Source organism: Apodemus sylvaticus, chromosome 22 (genome assembly GCF_947179515.1).
Source record: "Apodemus sylvaticus chromosome 22, mApoSyl1.1, whole genome shotgun sequence".
Taxonomy (NCBI): Eukaryota; Metazoa; Chordata; class Mammalia; order Rodentia; family Muridae; genus Apodemus; species Apodemus sylvaticus.
In genome coordinates, this window is record NC_067493.1 from 55,935,124 (window position 1) to 55,954,794 (window position 19,671).

The 19,671-nt window shown below is 55.5% G+C and overlaps 1 protein-coding gene across 1 annotated transcript in view; it reads left to right on the forward strand.

Moving 5' to 3' along the window:
• The window catches only part of Kiaa1671 (KIAA1671 ortholog), a 139,624-nt gene that overhangs the window by 26,614 nt on the left and 93,339 nt on the right, over window positions 1–19,671 (forward strand). Inside the window, 6 exon segments of the mRNA XM_052167488.1 lie at window positions 2,068–2,212; window positions 4,074–5,666; window positions 8,075–8,165; window positions 9,926–12,589; window positions 19,041–19,092; window positions 19,095–19,168. Coding sequence (XP_052023448.1) covers window positions 4,126–5,666; window positions 8,075–8,165; window positions 9,926–12,589; window positions 19,041–19,092; window positions 19,095–19,168 — 4,422 coding nt within the window. The 5' untranslated portion in view covers window positions 2,068–2,212; window positions 4,074–4,125.

Sequence of the window (19,671 nt, forward strand, 5' to 3'; positions counted from 1 at the left end):
GTTAACTACCCGGCCAACATAGCATGTCAGTTCTGCACTTACACGCAGTAAGTGAGGCCACCCAGGAATAAATAGCAGCGAGTTCGGTGCGAGTAGGCTTCTGCCGAGTTCTGGAAGAGACTGCCGTCTCAAATTGGGCATAGCATATGCGATGCGTTCGGAGTTGGGTTTAAAAGCATCTGAATGGGCTCCTTGCCATTTACAACGGGGTCAGTGGAAACCAGAGACTCCTGGGCTTCTGACGTCGGCATGATGATTTAGGCTTCTCTTCCCCCACTGTGCTTTGGGTGTTTTGGCTCATCAATCTGTTCACTAAGGCTTTGATTCCTGGTTTTGTGTGTGTGTGTGTGTGTGTGTAAATCCCTACCCTCTCTTGCATCTGCATCGTGGCCTCTGGGGTGGACTTTGGGGTCCCCCAGGGGCTGACCATTGATCTTAGCTCAACAGTGCCCTGGTGACACTCTATTCAGCCCACAAAGAAGCTAATTCTGCACACATGTTCACTATCATGTTGGCACAGCTATGACTGTGGCCACCATAGGTGAGTGTGGTGTCTGCTGTAGGGAGGTTGCTCTTGGGTCATCTGGTCTGACAGTGGGGTTCCTGATTGGCTAGTGTTTAGACAGGTACTGCAGCTCTGAAGTCCCTGACCCCTACGAGGATCCAGATCCCTCAGTGTCACTGTTGTGGATTCTGCGCACCTGGCGTTTGCTAGCCTCTTAGTGGGGACCAGGGTCACTTGTCGCTTTCGTGCATTCCCTCAGCAAGCATTTACACATCCAGTGACTATCCATTCCGTGCCGTCATGTGATAGGCTCTTGTGCAGGGCATACAGCGAACTGTGAGCTTGCCAATGAACATCCAGTGAGGATTATGTCCCAGGCTATCCAGCAACAAGTCCTATGGACTTCCTGGTATCTGCAGTGTACCGCGAGCCCGCGTGAGGAGCCAGCAATGTCTGAACTGCAGCCCAAGGGGTGGGTCCAGGGTTTGCATCTGTGTGTGAGCAAGAGGCACATTCCACAGATGCAGCCTGCATGTGCACACAGATGCAGCCTGCATGTGCACACAGATGCAGCCTGCATGTGCAGATGCCCTGTGGAGGCTTTTGGGAGCCTCCAGCGGATTCAGTGTGTAGAGTGAGAGGGTGACCGAGTCGGCTGAAACCTTTTGGTTTGGTTTGGTTTTGAGAAACAGTCTTAAGTAGCCAGGCTGGCCGTACATGCCTGGTTTTTTTTTCCCCCCAACCTCCCCCATACTGGGATGACAAGTGTGCACCAGCACACATGGTTGTACACACCTTGAGTACTCAGTGGCTACTTCCTGTAGGTTGAGCACATTGGTTGAAAGGCACAAGTGTTTGGGCAGCAGAATTCCACTTGTACCCCTGCTCATATGCTCCCCATCCCGTAAAGACCACTGCTCTTCCTATGCAGTGTTACAACTGCTTGGGTGTGTGTGTGTGTGTGTGTGTGTGCACCTGAGTGTTTGTGTTCATTAGTGAGCATGCGCATGAGTGTGTCAATGTGTATGTGCATGAGTGTAGGGGTGTGTGCATGAGTGTGTATATGCATGTGTATGTGTGTGTGTGTGTGCATGAATGTGTGTGTGCATGAGTATGTGTATGTGTGCATGAATGTGTGTGTGCATGAGTGTGTGTGTATGTGAATGTGTGTGTGCGTGAATGTGTGAGTGTGTGCATGAGTGTGTGTGTATGTGAATGTGTGTGTGTATGAATGTGTGTGCGTGAATGTGTGAGTGTGTGCATGAGTGTGTGTGCATGAATGTCTGTGGGTGTGTCACACACAAAACTGGTTGCAGGGGTCTCTAGTTCATATTGGTGCACACAGTAGGTGCTCAGTAAATAACCATCTGGGGAGCAGGGGAGGGGTTTATGTACGTGGGCCCAGCGCTCTCCCCGCACTATATGTGAATATATAAAGCTGAAAGACGTGTGAGCCTCAGAGCCGGAGGAGACGCCAGCGGATGCAGTTGGAACCCGAAAGCTTTTGCACCGTCTGTGCGGAAGGAACTCCGGAACCAAGCTGTCCTCTTGTGTCTCCCCAGCCTGCAGAGCCAGCCTGTGGGCGCAGCCGCCTTCTCCCCGCCGCTTCTACCTCGGGCATGAGTGAATAGCCAGTTCGCCATGAGCTGTGACCCCGCTGGCATTCCCAGTGGCCCCATGTCCCTCGTTCAGGAACTATCAGCTTGGGTGAGTGGGTGCTGAGCTGGGGGCTGGGTGTCTGAAAGGCGGGGTTGCCAGGGAATTTTCTGTCTGTCCTTTGCATCCTGTCCATGACCTGCCTGGCTGGGTGTGAGTCACAGAATGGGAGCTTTGAGAGACCACCGGACTCAGGTGGGCAGCCTGGTTTGAGGTGGGAATTGGGGCTTTAGTGCTCTGCCAAGGAACCATACAGATGAAAGACCTCAGGCTCCTAGGTGCCCCAGGTATCCATTCTGTCCCAGGCTGAGTCAAGACAGGGTTCCTGGCTCGGGTTGCTGGATCTGTTAGCAGTTAGGAGCGTGTAAGGAAGAGAAAATGCCAAAATCTGTCTGCCTTCCTTCCCTGCAGCGAAGGAACCACACAGGCCTGGGAGGTCCTTGCTTAACCAGGTCTCCTGAGCGCCTGGAGGCCCGATCCGCCTCGTCTCTGTGGTAGTTGGGGAAGGGATGGCCGTCCTAGCTGACACAGGGTAGGGCAAGAGCAGGGGACTGATACAGTGCTTTTTAGGATTAGAAAGGAGCAAAAAGCCGTACTGTACGGAGGCAGGGTTGAAGCTCTGTGGAGAGGCACACCTGTAGTCACAGCATCCGGTGGGTGGAGGAGGCAGGAGGCTCAGGAGCTCAAGGTCACTCTTGGATAGGTAGGGAGTGCGGGGCCGGCTGCTGAGACCTGGCCTCACAAAGCATGGAAGAGGCGTAGTGAGCCTGACTGGGGGTCTGGTTCTCACTGAGTGGCACCAGGTGGGAACTTCTCTGGGCCCTGTTTTCTTCATTCCACAAGGCACTTCATTCTCACCTCTCTCTCTCTGAGCTGTGGTGGGGTTCAGGGGCTACTCTCTGAGAGCAGACCCCGAGGCCGAGTCAGAAAGACCGCGGCGTCCAGGCCGCTCGCTGGGAAGTGAGACCCCTTTGCTAACCTGGCCTGGACGGTGCGCAGGCACGTGGGCAGAGCACCAGATACACTCGGCATAGCGAGGCCTCCCGCTCATCATAAGCCCCTCATCCCACCATCATCACATCTTTCTTGTTAAGAGTATTAGGGGGCGGGAGAGATGGCTCAGTGGTTAAGAGCACTGATTGCTCTTCCAGAGGTCCTGAGTTCAAATCCCAGCAACCACATGGTGGCTCACAACCATCTGTAATGAGATCCAATGCCTTCTTCTAGTGTCTCTTCTGTCTTCTTCTGGTCTGAGAATAGTTACAGTGTGGTTACATATAATAAATAATTTTTTTAAAAAAAAGTATTAGGGACTGGGCCTGCACCACAGAGGGCATGTGCATGTGGCACACTAGAAACCCTGGGACTCATCCTCACCACTGAGAACGCATAAACAAAATGAAGGAGGCATCAACAGTTTGTTCAACAGTAAAGCTGGTGGGCGGACAGACAACAGGGGGTTGATGGAAAACAAAAACAATAAAACCCAAAGCTGGAGAACTTTGGGCTTTTAAAGGTGCCAGGGAAGATGGGGGAAGGGCAGCATGCGCAGGGCTGCAGCTTAGGTGGCTGTGCAGCTGAGGGCGGCTACTTACCCTCTCTGTGCTGGGTGCTCTGCCCAGGATGCTGCTGGGCCCGCTGGGGCTGACCCAGGCGAGTCCTTGGAACACGGGGATTTGCATGACCCTCTAGACAGGAGCAAACCAGGGTCACAGTGCCTTTCCAGGGCCCAGCGAGGGGGGCAGTGCGTCTGGAACTTGCCTGGTGAGATCAGAATCTGGGGCTAAAGTCTCTTGGTCCTGTTCCTGTAGACCCTCAATCTGAGATCCTTCAGTCACTATTTGCTAAACTTACTGTGTTAATTTTTCTTTTAATTTTTTTTTTTTTTTGTGTGTGTGTGTGTTTTAAGCAGTTGCCTCTCCGTTTCTGATGTGCTTAATCCTCATGGAGCTACGATCGTAACCATGGCAACCCGGGTCGAAGTTGGCTCTATCGCATCCCTGAGGGCGGGGCCCGGCCTCGGTGACATCAGCAGGGAGGAAACCCTGAAGAGGACCTACTTTTGCCAGGCTGGGGACATCCCTGGGGGGCCTTCCACCAGGATCCTAGGTGTAAAAAGCCCCCTCCAGACCCGCTCATTCCCACTACCCATTGCTCCCAAGCCTTTTTGTAAGGAACAGGTGCCTGAGAGGAAGGATCCTGTCAAATCCTCGTGGCCTGGCGCCACCCAGCCCTGTCCTTCAGCCCGGACTGCCAAGGAGGAAGCTAAAGTGGACTTGGGTAGAAAGATGCCAAGCTTAGCTGGTGAGGAGGCAGGCAGAGGGGAGGCCCTGCAGAATGGCCCGTCTGCCCCTAACAAAGCCACGTTCCTGAGATCTGGCCCCAGCACCGTGGGCCTCTATGAAACAACCAAAGCCGAACCCAGCCTGGGCAAAGGAACCAGTGAGGAGAGCCGGGAGGCCAGCTGCCGGGCAGCCCCAGTGTCTCCCTTAAGTGCCAGGCCTGAGGTGGCCACCAAGCCTGCCCTACCCGCTCGAAAGCCCCCAGTGACTCTGCCCCGACCCACCTCCCTGTCGCAGGACCCGGGGTCCACCGTATCTCAGGGCGAGGCAGGCCGAGCCCAACCTTTGCCAAAGGCCCACAGTGTGGAGGACCCCGCTGGCCAGGCTGCGGAGGCCAAGCCTCACCCGAAGAGACGGCCCATGTCAGCGGTGTATACCGAGTACCTGCAGCCCCCAAAGCCGGGCTCAGGCGGCGTGGCAGTCCCCGGCAAAGTCCCGCCGACGCCTCCGGAGAAGTCGTGGGTGAGGAAGCCCAGGCCTCTGTCTGTGGACCTGACGTCCATCTTTGAGAGTGGAGACGCACTTCTGAGGAAGGTAGCTAGCGAGCAGAGCACAGCGGAGCGCCAGGGCCCAGAGAGGCCAAGCACGGAGCCCAGGGGCGATGCGGAGACCACCGCCCGCATGGATGCCGCGCCTCAGGACCCTGATGCGGACTTCCAGGACCTGACCAAGAGGCTCCGCGCACGGAGGCAGATCGTTCTCAAGCAGACAGAGACTGACAGTCCCAGGACTCCGAGGGCCAGGGCTGCCCCTGGGGATGATCAGAGTCCCCGGGAAGAGGAAGCCAGGTCAGCCCAGCAGTCAGAGAAGGTGCGGGAGCCCCCTTCGCCCAGGCCGGGAGGAGACCTGGGGCTGACCGAGGTCAAGGGTGGAAGGTTTGACCAGGAGGCTTCTGCGCGGCCGGCAGAGAGGAAGCCCGCAGGGAGTGTCAGGAAGCGCCTCAGTCTGTTCGGAGAAGACAGCGCCGCAGTGGCCTTGGCGGTGGGCTCCGAGCCCACCCCAGTGACCCCGGAGTCCCCATCCGCGGCGCCAGAGCCTTCCAGAGCTGGAGTGAACGTTCAGGCTCGGATCAAAGGCTGGACAGTGGAGAACACAGGGGAGAAGCCGGAGGTCAGGAGAAGGGCATCCCAGGCACGGCCATTGCCTGCGGATTTGACCAAACCGTAAGTGGACAGACGCACCCTAGAACCACGCTGAGCCCCGGGCTGCCTCAGTGCCCACTGGAGAGCCCCGAGGCTAGGAGAACACGCAGACACGAATCCCACACACGGCCCCAGGGGAGGTGAGGCAGTGATTCCTCTCAGATAAGCAGCTGAGGTGAGGAGGAGGGCAGGTCGTCCCCAGCCCTGGGCTCAGCTGGCACTGCACTCGAGAGCACGATCTCCAGGTGGGAGCGCAGTGGGAGGTGGGGTTCCCCTCTCACAGGTGAGAAGGCTTTGAGGGAGTCAGAGGGAGTCTGTCTCAGTTCCAGTTCAGTCCGGCTCTGTGGCTGAGCTGTCCCTAATCTGAAGGGCCAGAGTGCTCTTTAGATCAATGATGGCGTGTGCCTCATGGGGGTGGGGGGAGCACTCAGCGTGTGCAAGGACCCCCAGCATGGTGCGCATTCACAGTTGCATATGCTCACATACACACGTGCACTCATACACATATTCCCATATGCACACCATCATATACCCCCCCACTCTCACATACACACATACACATTTGCACACACATCTCCATATACAGACCATCATACATTCTCCCCCACACTCACACATGTACACATACACATTTGCACACACATTCCCATTACACCTTCATACACCCCCACACATACACCCTTGCATACACACACACACACTTGCACACACATTCCCATATACACACCTTTATAAACCCCATATGCACACACCCGAACACGCATATACCTCCACACACATACACGCCACATGCATACACCTCCACATGCATACACCTCCACAGGAATACACTCTTGCATACACACATCCTCACATACATACACCCTCACATACACACACATACACTCACCCACACACATACGTACACACACACTCATTCACACACACCCACATACACATACTCATCGCATACTCTCTCATACTCTCTAGAGTGTACTCTTGCACACTCATACACACTCACACCTCAGCATTTGTGATAAAGAACAAAGCCTACAGTGCCTACATGACCAGGCCATTGGCTAATGTAGGCCAGGCTATCTCAAATTCTCTAGGCAGCCAAGGATGACCTTGAACTCCATGTCCTCCTGATTCTACCTCCCTAGAGCTGGGGATCAAGAGCTAAAACCCCACCAGGACCTCCCGGCACAGACTGAGAGAAAAGCTCTAGAAAGAACGTAGACAGTGCCCTCCATGGGGGAGCGAGCCCTCAGCACCTGAGCCCTTGGTGCAGAGGCGGCAGCCGAGGTTAGAGCCAACACCTAACGTGCCACGCCTCCATGCCTCCCGACTTGTTTTCCACTGTGGCCATGGCAGGGAAATGTCACCAGGCCTGATCTGCCGTCTCCCCCTGCTCATTGCCTGCGTGCTCCCACTGGGGTGGACTCTCAGGGCCAGAGTTAACTCTCAGGGTCCAGGGGATCAAACTCAGGTCGTCAGACTTGGCAGCAGGCTCCTTGACCTGCTGAGCCATCTCATGAGCCCATGTCCCGGTGGGATGCTGACCTACTGAGAGGGTTTAAATGTTGGCCCTCCCCAGGTTAAGACAACAGATGCCCAGGGCCTCGCTGTACCATACAGGATTCTGGGAGGAGCCACGAGATTACATGACCGATGGGTAAACTGAGTCTCTGAGACTAGAAATACTCATGGCTTCTCATCAGTGGGGGGGGGGGCAAATTCAAATGCTCTGACCCCTCCCTTTCTTTTTTCCTTTATATTCCGGAGCCCTGAACCCTAAACACTATATAGACACATTGTGTCTCACGTGCTACAAAAAGTATGTATGATAGGGATGGAAAGATTGAATCTCCTCCTCCTCCCCCTTATAAGTAGAGAAACTGAGGCCCAGAGAGGGAGACTGGCTTGGCCTACAGAGAGGCAGAAGCAAGGCTGTGTCCCCACTTTACACGACGACCCTCCGACCCCGGGTCTCATGCCTGCTCCTTGGCTGTGGGTTGAGTGTTGTGCCTTCTGTGGCTGAGAACCATTAATTATCCCGCCTGGGGCTTCTCTGGGCTTCCCTAACCGCCTTCGCAGAGTTATTAGGGTCATAGCTTGATTCTCAGGTCTGCCCTGTAAAAGACCAGGGAGATGTTAATTATCCCTGCTTTATAGACGAGGAAAGAGAGGCTCAGGTGAGGCCAGAAGCCACAGGCAAGGCTCCGACGAGGAGGGAGCACCCAGACACCTGCTTCTCCCCGAGACAGGCTTTCCACACAGACATGCTCTGCCTGAGGTATGTCCCTTCCACTAGGCCCCTCTGTGACTGGAAGGAAGCGGGGGACGCAGCCTGCCCCCCCCCCGCCCCCCAGCGTCAAGGACAGTGTGGGCTTCGGGGAGTCTCCGTGTGCTCCTCTGCTCCCTGTGAGTAACTCCTGCCTTTGTCCCAGGTTCTCGTCGAGGTCGGCGTCGAGCACTGAGGTCGGGCACGAGAAGTGTGCCATGCTGGGTGGCGAGCTCCCTGGGGACAGGAGAGAAAAGGTAGGCGTGTCTTCTGCTGTCCCCCTTAGAAGCGTGTGACCTGCTAGGTGCAGCAAAGAACATCAGACTCTCTTCACCGCTGCCACTGCCTTGACCGTGAGCTGAATGCCTGATGACATCTCTTCTTACTGTTGTCTTTCCGAGCCAACAAGCTTGAGGGAACGCCATCTTCTTAAGTGGCTTTACGGAAGCCCCCGGTGGGCAGAGGCCAGCAGCTCTCTTAAGTCTGAGGCTGTCCTGGTCTACATGGTGAGACCTGTCTTACAAAAACAAAAAGCCTGGGAGGTACCCACCCGGCTCCCTGGAGCTGCTTCTCCCCTCTGCTGGAGCTGCACCTGGTGACAGGAGCAGCTCGGTGCCTAAAGCAGTTCTCTTTGCCACAGCTCAGAAGAGAGAGCGCGCAATCACGTGCTCCAGGTACCTGGTGTGTGGCTGACGATCTGAAGTGTTACTTTATATTTGTTTTCTTTTTCTTTATTTTTCTTTTCTTTTCTTTTTTTCTTTGCTGAGACAGGGTTTCTCTGTGTAGCCCTAGCTGTCCTAGAACTCACTCTGTAGACCAGGCTGGGCTCGAACTCAGAAATCCACCTGTCTCTGCCTCCCAAGTGCTGGGATTAAAGGCGTGCGCCACCACTGCCCAGCGAGGTGTTACTTTTTAAAAGACATCTTTATTGGGATGCACTGGAGGATTTAATGTGGATTTAAAGTGCCCAGGGTGGGATGGGTTCCCGCCTGCGTCTTCCCAGGCAGCTGTTACCACACAGGGGTGGCAAGAATCTGCACCGCACCCAGACACCATCCTGCCTCCCTGATGCCTCTGGCCTGCCCCTCCCCCAGCTTCCTAGCCCGGCTTCTTGTTCATACTGACTGACTGCTTTCCATTTCCTAGAGTTGCAGAGCAATTTAACTCCTTACAACTCATGTGGTTGTGTCCTCTGCTTACGCTCTTCACCCCAAATCATTCTTCTGAGATTGGCCGTGCTGTAGCCTTTTTCACTGCTGCATTGTATTCCAGCCCTGAGGCAGACTACAGTTGGCTTCCATGTCACTCTTCAGCTGGTACTGGGGTGGTTTTCGGTTTGAGCCGTTAGAAATGAAGCAGGTGGTAGTGCATGTCTGTCACCTCAGAGCTCAGCACACTGGGGCAGGAGGATTTGTGAGTTCTAGGCCAGCTTGAAAATGTATGCACACACACATACATGAACACACACACAAATGAACTCACATGCACACACATGCAGGGAAGAAGCCCCTGGCAGGGATTTTAAATATTTTTTTACTACACTGTACAAAAAACATTTTATAGTATCTTTATGTTTTTTAAATATTTATTTATTTATTTATTTATTTATTTTATGTGAGTTCATTGTAGTTGCCTTCAGACACACCAGAAGAGGGTCATTACAGATGGTTGTGAGCCACCATGTAGTTGCTGGGAATTGAACTCGGGACCTCTGGAAGAACAGCTGGTACTCTTAACCTCTGAGCCATCTCTCCAGCCCTGTTTTTATTTGCTAAAGTTTAACTTGTTTTTATCGATGTGTAGAGGGGGCATCCCCGTGCCACGGCATGCGGCCAGAGGGCCACTCTGTAGAGTCCAAACCTCCTGGTTTGGGTTCTAGGGATGGAACTCGGGTCCCCAGGCTGAGCTGAGCCGTCTGGAAGACTTCTTGCTGCTCTGACAGGGCTGCTGCTATGTTTGCCTCTTTGGTCCCCGTGCACGTCAAATCCTTAACATTATCTTCTGTTGCTTTTCTCAGCTTAAGGAAAGGCATGGTTTGGATGGAACCTCTGCCACAAAAAGTCCCTGGAAGTCTGCGGTTCCCCAGAAGTCGAAGCAGGCAGAGCTCAAAGATGCCTCTGACCAGGAGGACCCTGGCAGGTGTCGGAGTGCTCGCTCAGCGGCGGGAGACGGCGGCCCTTCTGAAGTCAGTCCAGAAGATGATGGAAGCTTCCAGAAGGTGTGGGCCACAGTGTTTGAGCATCACGTGGAGAGGCACACAGTGGCCGACCAGGCAGGCCATTGTTTCTCGACCACACCCCCTTGCGATGTGGCCGACCTGCCGGTTCCCAGACCCAGGCCTGAGAATTGGCCAGGGAAGGAGCCACCCGGAGTGACAGACAAGAGAGACCGCTCCAGATGGTCGGACCATGCTGACCTGGGGATGTTGGGGCGAGCTGTGGATGTGGACTCGAGACAGTATCCCACACCAGTCCCCGAGATACACCCCGTGGAAGAGAGGCCCAGTCGCCCTGTCCCGCTGAGGCATCTGGAAAGTCCCCCTGTGTCCCAGAGGGTCCAGCCCAGGTATGACGTTGTGCATGCCGCGGGGGAGCGTGCACACAGTGAAGCTGTGTCCAGGGTGCCTGAGGAGAAGGCGGTGACCCTGCGCAGTAGCAGAGCCCGGCTCTCACTGCCCGGCCGGCAGTCTTCACAGGAGGTCAGCCCTACTTACGTGGCCTGTTCTCTGCAGGCGAATGGGGGTGCCGTCCAGAGGGCAAGTCTCATATGGGAAGCTCGGGGTAAGGAAGGCAGTGGACCAAAGCTTGACTGTCAACAGCCAAGGGATGAATTTGGGGGTTCTTGCCAGTCTCCCAAATGGACAGGAGGGGCTGTGGCAAGCTGGCACAGCAGCGCCGTGGTCAGCAAAGATCTCAGTACTGCCCAAAGGGGTTCATCCTGGAATGTCTCTTCAGATCCTCCATCCAGGGCCAACATTGAGCCCCGTGACTCCCAAGTGCAGGCAGGGCGGGACTCATCAATCCCGCAGAAAGGTCCCCTCGTGGTTGCCAGTGAGGATAACCCAAGGCTGGCCCAGGTGTCCCAGCCCGAAGTCAGAATGCGGAGGTCCAACCCTTCGGAGCCGAGGGTGGACAGGCTGAGGCGGCGGACGCTGCCTCACGATGTGAAGTTTGATTTGTTCAACTTCCCTGTGCCAGAGAGCGCTTCCAAAAGGCAGCAGAGACCAGCAGATAGTCCGACCTCCCCAACCTGTGCCTTAAAGAGACCTCCATTGTCTCACGAGCAGGCACAAACTCAGGAGGTGACACCGGATGCCTCTCAGGGCAGGACATTTGTGGCGGAGAAGCGGGGGCCACCAGCAGAGTCCACTGCAACATTCTTTGCAGTGACTTATCAGGTTCCTGATATTCAGAAGGCCAAGAGTGTGGTTAAATCAGGGCCTGAAAACACGCCGGAACCTTCCAGAAAAACACCACCTCCTCTGTCACCTCGCTCTGTCGTGCCTGTTTTGGCTTCTCCTGGCTGTGAAGAGCCGTGGTCTCCTGCCAGCAGTAAGGGCTGCGCTAAGCGGGGAGAGTATGAAGAAGTATGGAACCTTTCAAAACACCCAAAGTCCACAGACCAGCTGACGCGGTCTGCAGGGGACAGGACTCCCGATCCTTCCAGGGACAGAATCATTGATGTGGACGCGCTGTGGCTTCACCGAGGGTCAGAAGATGGTGCTGTGAAGGACCGCAGGATGGGGGCGTCCTCAGGCAGGGATGCCCCACAGCAGACATCCCCGGCCCTGAGGCAGCGGCCCAAAAGCCTCCTGGTGAGGAGGAGAACAGAGGTGATCAGCGAAACATTCCCGGGGAAGATGAGAGATGGCTACAGGTCTGTCATCCTTGACCTGGACGCTCTGATGGCTGACTACAAGGAGAAGTCAGGCAGGATTCCGAGCAGGGCCCAGGAGCAGCAGGACAGCCCTTCGGCGGAGCCCAGCGGTTCTCCTCAGGAGAGGTCAGGTTGGCCCAAGGAAGCAGAGTGGAGACGGAGGAGCCTGAAGGAGGTTCCGCAGTCAGATGGGGTCGGTGTCGGGCAGCAAGCAGGGCCCTCTCTGAAAGCTCTCCACTCACCAGGCCCCAGCAAGCAGCCAGCAGAGCCCCTGGGGACAGCCACGCCCACCAAGTCCAGCCTGCCTCTGTGGGCACCACCACACTCCGCTTCTGAGGAAAACTGTCCCTCACCTTCTCCCGCCCCTGCTGGTTCCAGGAGAAAATCTCTAGGCATCGCTGAGTTTGAAAGCAAGCCCTCTTCCGGTGAGCACCAGGGTACAAGACCTAGGCAAAGTTCAGTCAAGTCCCAGGAGCCAGGCAGCGGGGACCCCGTCTCCCCGAGGTCACCTCCCTCGGACCGGAAGAAAGGGACTCCAAGGAGATCCACTGTTCAGGGAGTGGAAGGCACTGAGGTGCCGTGGGGGACCCCCCCACGCGATTCTAGTTGTTCACCACTGGACATCAAGAGGGCCTGCTCAGAGAAGGGCCCACCGGCCAGGGTCCGGGAGGGCTTGTCCCTCATGCACGACGCCAGGCAGCGGAGACGAGAACAGCCCAAAGGGAAGCCGGACCTCCCCGCCGAGACTCCCAAGGCTGCCGCGGAACCCTGTGAGAGGGATGCGAGGAGGCCGGAAGGCCCCAAGGTGGGTACAGAGGCGCTTGGAATTTTGTCGTAAAGTTTGTAAACATCTGTGTCCGGTTTCAGATCTCACCGGGGCTGTGTAGGTCGGTGTGTGAGTGTGACTGAGTGGAGGTGCCACTCTAGGGAGTGGTGCAGTCTGCAGGCTAACAGGACAGGTAGGTGTGCTTGCTTCCAGACTATTAGGAATTTTTTCTCTTACTCTTTTTTTTTTTTTTTTTAGATTTATTTTTATTTATGAGTACACTGTAGCTGTCTTCAGACACACCAGAAGAGGGCATCAGATCCCATTACAGATGGTTGTGAGCCACCATGTGGTTTGGTAGGAATTGAACTCAGGCCCTCTTCTGGAAGAGCAGTCAGTGCTCTTAATCTCCAAGCCATCTCTTTCTTTATCATCGGCATGCTAGAAAACTTCGTTCTGTCCTGGCTGTGCTAATCCCCTGGCTCCGTCTGCTTGGCCATGGGTTGTGGGTTCAAAACTTGGCCTGGGACTTGCATGAGGGAGGACATTTTGTGTGAGCATCGCAGAGCACCTGCTGGATGACACCTCGCCCGTTGTCCTCAGCAGAGCCAGCTGTGAGAGCTTCCAGAAAGATCTGTGCTGTGAGAGAATGAAAGTAGTCCACAGGGTATTATAAGACGGCTCCCTCTGGCTTGGGCTCCCCAGAAGCAGCCTGCTTAGGTCTCTCAGGAGGTGACCCGAGGGAGGACCGGCTGCGGGCTGGGGAAGGTGGCAGGGCATTACCAGTGTGGGCAACTGAGACCCGGTGCCCGGGAAACCTCTGGGAAGCCCATAGCACAACTGGATTGATCTGCTCAAGGGTCAGAGGACCAGGAGCGTGTGTTTTCTGTTTCTTCCCATTATCATTGAAGGCTGTGTCTGGGCCTTTGAATATGGGACTTGACCATCCTGCGCATAGTAGGACAGCTCTGCACCAACTCAGATATCGGCGTGTCCCGAGAATCAGTCAGGGAGCCGACAAGGCCATAAAATAAGACAATATGTAAAAGGGCTCAGAGAGTCTAAGGAACCTGTTACAGGTCACACAGCAAAAGGCCAAGATGCCTGGACCCAGGTCTGGCTGGATCCCAAGAGATGACGGCCACTGTGGTAAAAGTGGGGAGGAAACGGGAAGCCGCGTCCAGCCCTTGGGGAGCTTTTTACCTCAGCTGGGTGATAGGGCCCTGGAACCCGCAGTCAGGAAATTACCTGATGCTCAGTGAGGTGTTGGAGGAGTGACCCAGGATGGCATCCTGGAGGAGGCACTGATGGGTGAGCCCGGGAGCAGGGCATGCTGGGAAGTCTGGAGGCTGGAGTGAGCCCCACCTAACCCCTGCTGAGCAGTTCTAGGGAGGCAGCAGCCTAGTCTTGATTTGTTTCTGACCTTCCCTTCCACACTGTCCTGGAGTTTCAGGACACGGTGTTTACAAAGTCGCGCATAGTCAAGAATTACAGCAAAGTTTCTCATCCCCAAGCCTGTGGGAGAAGAACCGGGGTCTACCCTGGTGGGGACAGAGGTGCCACGCAGAGGGAGCTGAGGATTGCCCTCGATTTATGTTGTGGAGTGTGGAGCACTGGGGCTTCGAACCTGCGTCTCTCCTCAGGAGCTCAGACTTGCTCTGCGTGGCATGTGGAACCTTCCAGACTTGCGCTGAGCTCCTCCCTCCTCCAGTGTGGCTTCTTCCCACACCGCTCAGGAGAGGCAGCAGCTCCCTGCCTCGATGCCCTGCTCTGTTGGGAACCCAGAGCTGCTATGAGGTTGGGCGAGGCTTGCCTCTGGTGGTCTAGCCCAGTTCTCACCGCCCTCCCCCTCCCCTCCCCTCCTCTCCCTTCCCCTCCCTTCCCCCCCCCCCCCCCCCCCCCCCCCCCCCCCGTCGCCGTGGAAGCAGCCGGAGCAGAGGAGACAGTGTTCCTCTGGAATGTGACACTCCACGGCCCGCCAGCACCTCGAGTCCCACTGGGCTGTGGAGGGGCCTGGATGCTGCCCAGAGTGCCCAGGCCCCAGGAGGGCTGGTTCTCAGGGATCAGCTTTCTCTAGGCGGGCGCGCGCAGGCGGAGGGAATCCACTGACTAGCTTCCTGCTTCCTGCTTCTGGCCTCTGTCCTCCTGGAAGGCTTGTTTGGTTTTGTTGTGGAGTCAGGGTCTCCTGTAGCACAGGCTGTCCTTCGAGGCCTGATCCTCATCCCATTACTGGGCTTCCTTCCCTCCCTCTGGTTCCTGATCTTAAAGATCAAAAACAAACAAACGAATGAAGAGGAAAGGCCGCAGAGGAGCTCAGAACGCTGGTTGTTAAAAATACAAACCTTGCGGGGCAGAGAAGGAAGGGAGCGTTTGCCCGGGAAGGCAGCTGGCAAGGATGTCCCAGCCCTCTGGGCTTTCCTGTGTGTCTCAGGACTTAGCAATATTCCCTGGGTGTGTATACAAACATGAAACACACCACATAACACACACACACACTTGAGCACACCAGTGTGGGCACACACATACACATGCACATGAACATACATGTATGCACACACGCAGCTACACATGCATGTGCACACATTCCATACACATCTACACCCAAAAGCACAACACATGCATATGAACAGATGCATGTGAACGCATGTGCGTACACACGCAGATACATGTGCATGTACACATTCTAGACACACGTACACATGCACCCACAAGCACATACACATGGGTGACATATTTCTGTCTTGGATGCATAGGCAAATTTCATCCATCAAGGGACTGTGGGATATAGGGCGAGAATTCCCCACAGAGCAGTTGGCTTCCAGGCCTCGTGGTTCAGACACACCACTCTAGCTACCCAGGAGGCTGAGGCGGGAGAATCACAGGTTCAAGGCCAGCCTTGGTTATTTAGTGAGACATTGTTTCAAATGAAAAGTCCAAGGAGGCCTGGGGTATGGCTCAGTGGTGCAAGGTTTGCCTGGGTTCAAGCCACGTATTCAAAGGGGAGGCCTCTGCATGTGCGAGCCCATCCCCCCAGAACACCTTTGGCCATGTCTGCTAGTCTGCAACCGAGTCTACATCCGCAGTCCTCTGGGGAGGACGCTGCTAGAAGAGCTGCCATTTAGAATCCTCCAGGGAGCTGGCTAGCCCTGTGCAGAGGGAGCCGGGCCAGCTACAGCCAGGAGACACGGGGACTGTAGTTAGTCTGAAACAGTGTTCTGAGGGGACTCTTCACGCCGTGGGGTGAAGATACTTTACTGCAGGCCTGAGCTTGAGGGTTAAGGAAAGACGCTCAGCATCTTCTGTGGCCCCAACTCTTAGGATTGCTTTCAGAAGCCACAAGGATCGTGAGGCTTAGCCTGGTTTTTGTGCCCCTTCCTGTGGGAGAGAGCCTTTTTTGGTGCTTGGTGACAGCTGGGCACAGAGCAGAGAATCCAGCATGGCGACAGGGGTTGGGGTGGGGCGGCCCCCAGCCCCCAGCCCCCTAAGTTAGGCTGAAATCTGTGGGGTTAGCCTGACAGGTAACTTCAGAGGATGCTCCCAGGGTGACATCTCTGCTGACTCCAGTGTCCACCCGCTGTTAAAATCATACGGTGTGGGTAAGCGTGAGGGCCCCAACTCCGTCCCCCCTGATGGAGGGCGGGAACTGGCTCTACACAGCCCTGCTCTGACCTCCACACGCACCCCTCCCCTCCCCACTCCCAGCCTGAAAATAAAATCAAGGAGCCTGTGAGGTGACTTGCTGGGTCACAAGCCTGGTGACTCAAATTTGAGTCTTGCCACCTTGTAAAGGGAGGTGAGATGGCCTGTGGTACACATCCCCCCTCCACAGAGACACACAAGACACACAGACAGACACAAAGACACACACACAGCCACAGCCACAGGGACACACAAGACACACAGACACAAAGACAGACAAACACACAGACACACACAGACACATCACACACACACACACACACACACACACACACACACACACATGCAGTACTAAGAAATACAGGTTTAAATCCTGCTCTCTGTTCATAGAGCACGTTGGATACGTGTGCTGGCCAGGTTGGGGCCCACACCTAGATCATGAGTTGCAAATCATCTTCCCGAGTTCCAGCTTGGGCAGGGTGAGGCCCTGTCTCAGAAAGAATTGATGGGAAAGTAAAACGTGGTCTAGCCCCACAGTGGAATATTATTCGGTTATAAAAAAGGAATGTTCTAGCCAGGTGTGGTGAGCATTGTGGTGTCTGAGGCAGGAGGATGGAGGAAGGAGAAGGAAGAGAACCCAGGTGTCGTGGCGCCTGCTATTTGTATATTATTTAATTTAATTTCGATTCAGTCTAATTTCAATCTAATTTCTCTGCTGCCCCGGCCACACTTAAGCTTGCGTTACTGACTGGATCGGCCCCACAGAACATTGCAGTGGCTGCGTAGGAACAAGCAACCTGAAGCCAGCGAGTGGGCGAGGTCGCCTAGAGTGAGGGTGGCAGGAAACTGGGGGTGGGGTGTGGAAAGGAGCCATCTGAGTGACAGGAGAGACCTAGGCCAGCCACGACCCAGGGAGCATGTGAGCGCCACGGTGGAGATGCCCAGCACAGGGCTTGTCCTGGGGACCCTGGCGGCCAGCCTTGGTGGTGGGCGTGGCTCGTTTGCAATCTTTCTGCATGAGATGCAGCTACTGTTCAACCTGCACAGTCTATGCCAGGGACCACCTGTGTCACCCCCAGGAAGTCCTGCTCCTCATAAACCACCCTCTCCGCCCATCCTGTGGGACTCTGCTCCTGCCCTCTCCTTAGCCCGGCGTCCTCGGGTTTCACATTGTGTAGCTTGCCACATCTTCCTTATTTTTGTTGTCTTTGTTTGGAGACAGGGTCACATGTGGCCCAGGCTGGCTGCATGTGTCCTGTCGTGGTTAAAGGGCTAATTGTCCCTCTGTTGCTCACTTGGCTGGAGGCATGATTCTTCAGGAGTAATTACTGTTTGGATCCTGCTCTGTTTCCCATTGAGTCGTTTCCTTGTTGTTGAGTTGCCGTTGCTCTTTACATGTTGTGACTACTCTTGTTGTTGAGAAGCTGTTGCTCTTTACATGTTGTGACTACTCTTGTTGTTGAGAAGCTGTTGCTCTTTACATATGTGACTAAGAGACTGATAGTTTTCTGAGTCTCTCCCTTTCTGTGGGTGGCTTCTAGATTGGCCTTCAGCTCCAGAAATCCTCCTGCCTCAGGGGGCCCGAGTGCTGACACAATCATGACCACCATACCCAGGAGACTAAACTCTTGTGCATGTTCATTCCAGTAAAATTTGCCCTACCAGGCTGGGCAAGTCAGGGGCAGAGCTTGTGAACCCCTGGCTGTATAGGCCTTAGCACCTGTCTGTCTGCCTGCCTGCCTGTCTGTCTGTCTGTCCATCCTGTACTCCTAACACAGAAGTCCCGGACTTGTGTTGAAGCGTTGCAGGAGGTGCACCAGGGGCCAGGGTGTGAGGTCAGGTCCAGAGCCAGAGCTCCGGGCTGTGCCATGGGTGGGGAAAGGGGCCGACTCCAGGGCTAGGACTGTGCATCTGAGGTGACCGTGGTGCTGGTCTGTGGGACGAGGGCAGGGTGGTTGTTGCTGGTGGTGCATCTGGGAGACCGGTCCTGACGTCAGGCAGGGCGGAAGTGTGTATGGGATTTATTTAGTGCCACGGGGGTATGAAAATGAACCCAGTAGGCGGGGCATGCGGCAGAAGAGCAGGCTCAGAGCAGCGGCTTAAGGGTGTTCAGAAAGTGAGCCAGGGACAGTGCGAGCAAAGTCCGGCGGGCGGTGGTGGCGCACGGAGGCAGAGGCGGGCGGATTTCTGAGTTCGAGGCCAGCCTGGTCTACAGAGTGAGTTCCAGGACAGCCAGGGCTACACAGAGAAACCCTGTCTTGGGAGGGAGGGAGGAGGGAGGATGCCCTCCATGATGCAGTGTGTTATTCGCCAGGCACCTGCCCTCTCTGGCCCTCCTGGCCTGTGCATGTATTGAGTGTGCAGCTTGTAAACCACGGTCTGTGCTTCATCCAGGGCTGACGGTGATGTTTGTTCTCCAGCTGGGGGTGGGGGGAGCATTTGGATTCAAGGAAAGGTGTTCTGGGCGCTGGCGAGATGGCTCATAAATAAAATATATGTACACATTTATATATAATACATATTTGTATATCTGTGTTATATGTATGAATATAAATAGGAAAGATGCTCAAGTGAGAACCGCAGGGCTGTCCTGGGCGAGGACGGAGCTGGCCCCGTGAGTGAGACGCTTCAGCCACTCACCGCTGCCCCCTAGTGGCTGGACCATGTCCCGCACGTTCTGAGCAAGGCCCTCGACGCTGTTATTGTTCCTTCCCTAGATGGTTGAGGTCAGAGGTTAAGGATCTTTTTGAGGCCACGCGGCCGTGAAGCCGGGCCACATGCTACCTCTGCGCGACGGTACGGCCGCAGACGAGAGGCTCGCACCGAAGCTCTTCTCTGTTCTCTCTCCCAGGCGCCTGCGCAGAACCTGGAGCGGAGGGACGGCCGGCAGGACGGCCAGCAGCCTCTCCCCCGCTGTCCCCCGTTGCCTCCGTCCCCAGGCGAAGTCACAGCTTTTGCAAGGACAAGAGGATCTTGGTGGTGAGTGACACTGCTGGCGGCGTCTGCATCGGATGGTTCTGTAGACGTGTGTGGCGGTTCCAGACCCCTGTGCTGCGTGTGCTGGGCTGGGCTGGGCTAACCTTCGCTGCTGTCAGGATTTCGGGCACTAGGTGGCGCTGCAGCCCCAGCAGCTGGGCTGATGGAGGCCAATGCTCCATCTCCGGCCACTCGGGTGCTCACACCAGGATGTCTGTTCAGCAGCCTTGAGATTTTCGAGAGTTTATGCCGAGGCCCCTTGATTTTTCTGAGCTGGAAAGCCGGGTGGGTGGCTCCCGTGCCCTTAGCGCTGGTTCGAGGGATGGGAGACAACCAAGAGAAAATGCGCCCGTGAGGGCCACTAGGCCATCCAAAGCCAGCTCCCTGCTTGGGGGACCCAGCCTCTGGCACCGGGAGCCACGCAGTACCCAGGAGAGGCTGGACCCAGGGTCCTGTGGTGATTTTGTTTTCTGTGCTGTCTGTGAACAGGCTGAGTTCTGTCCTTG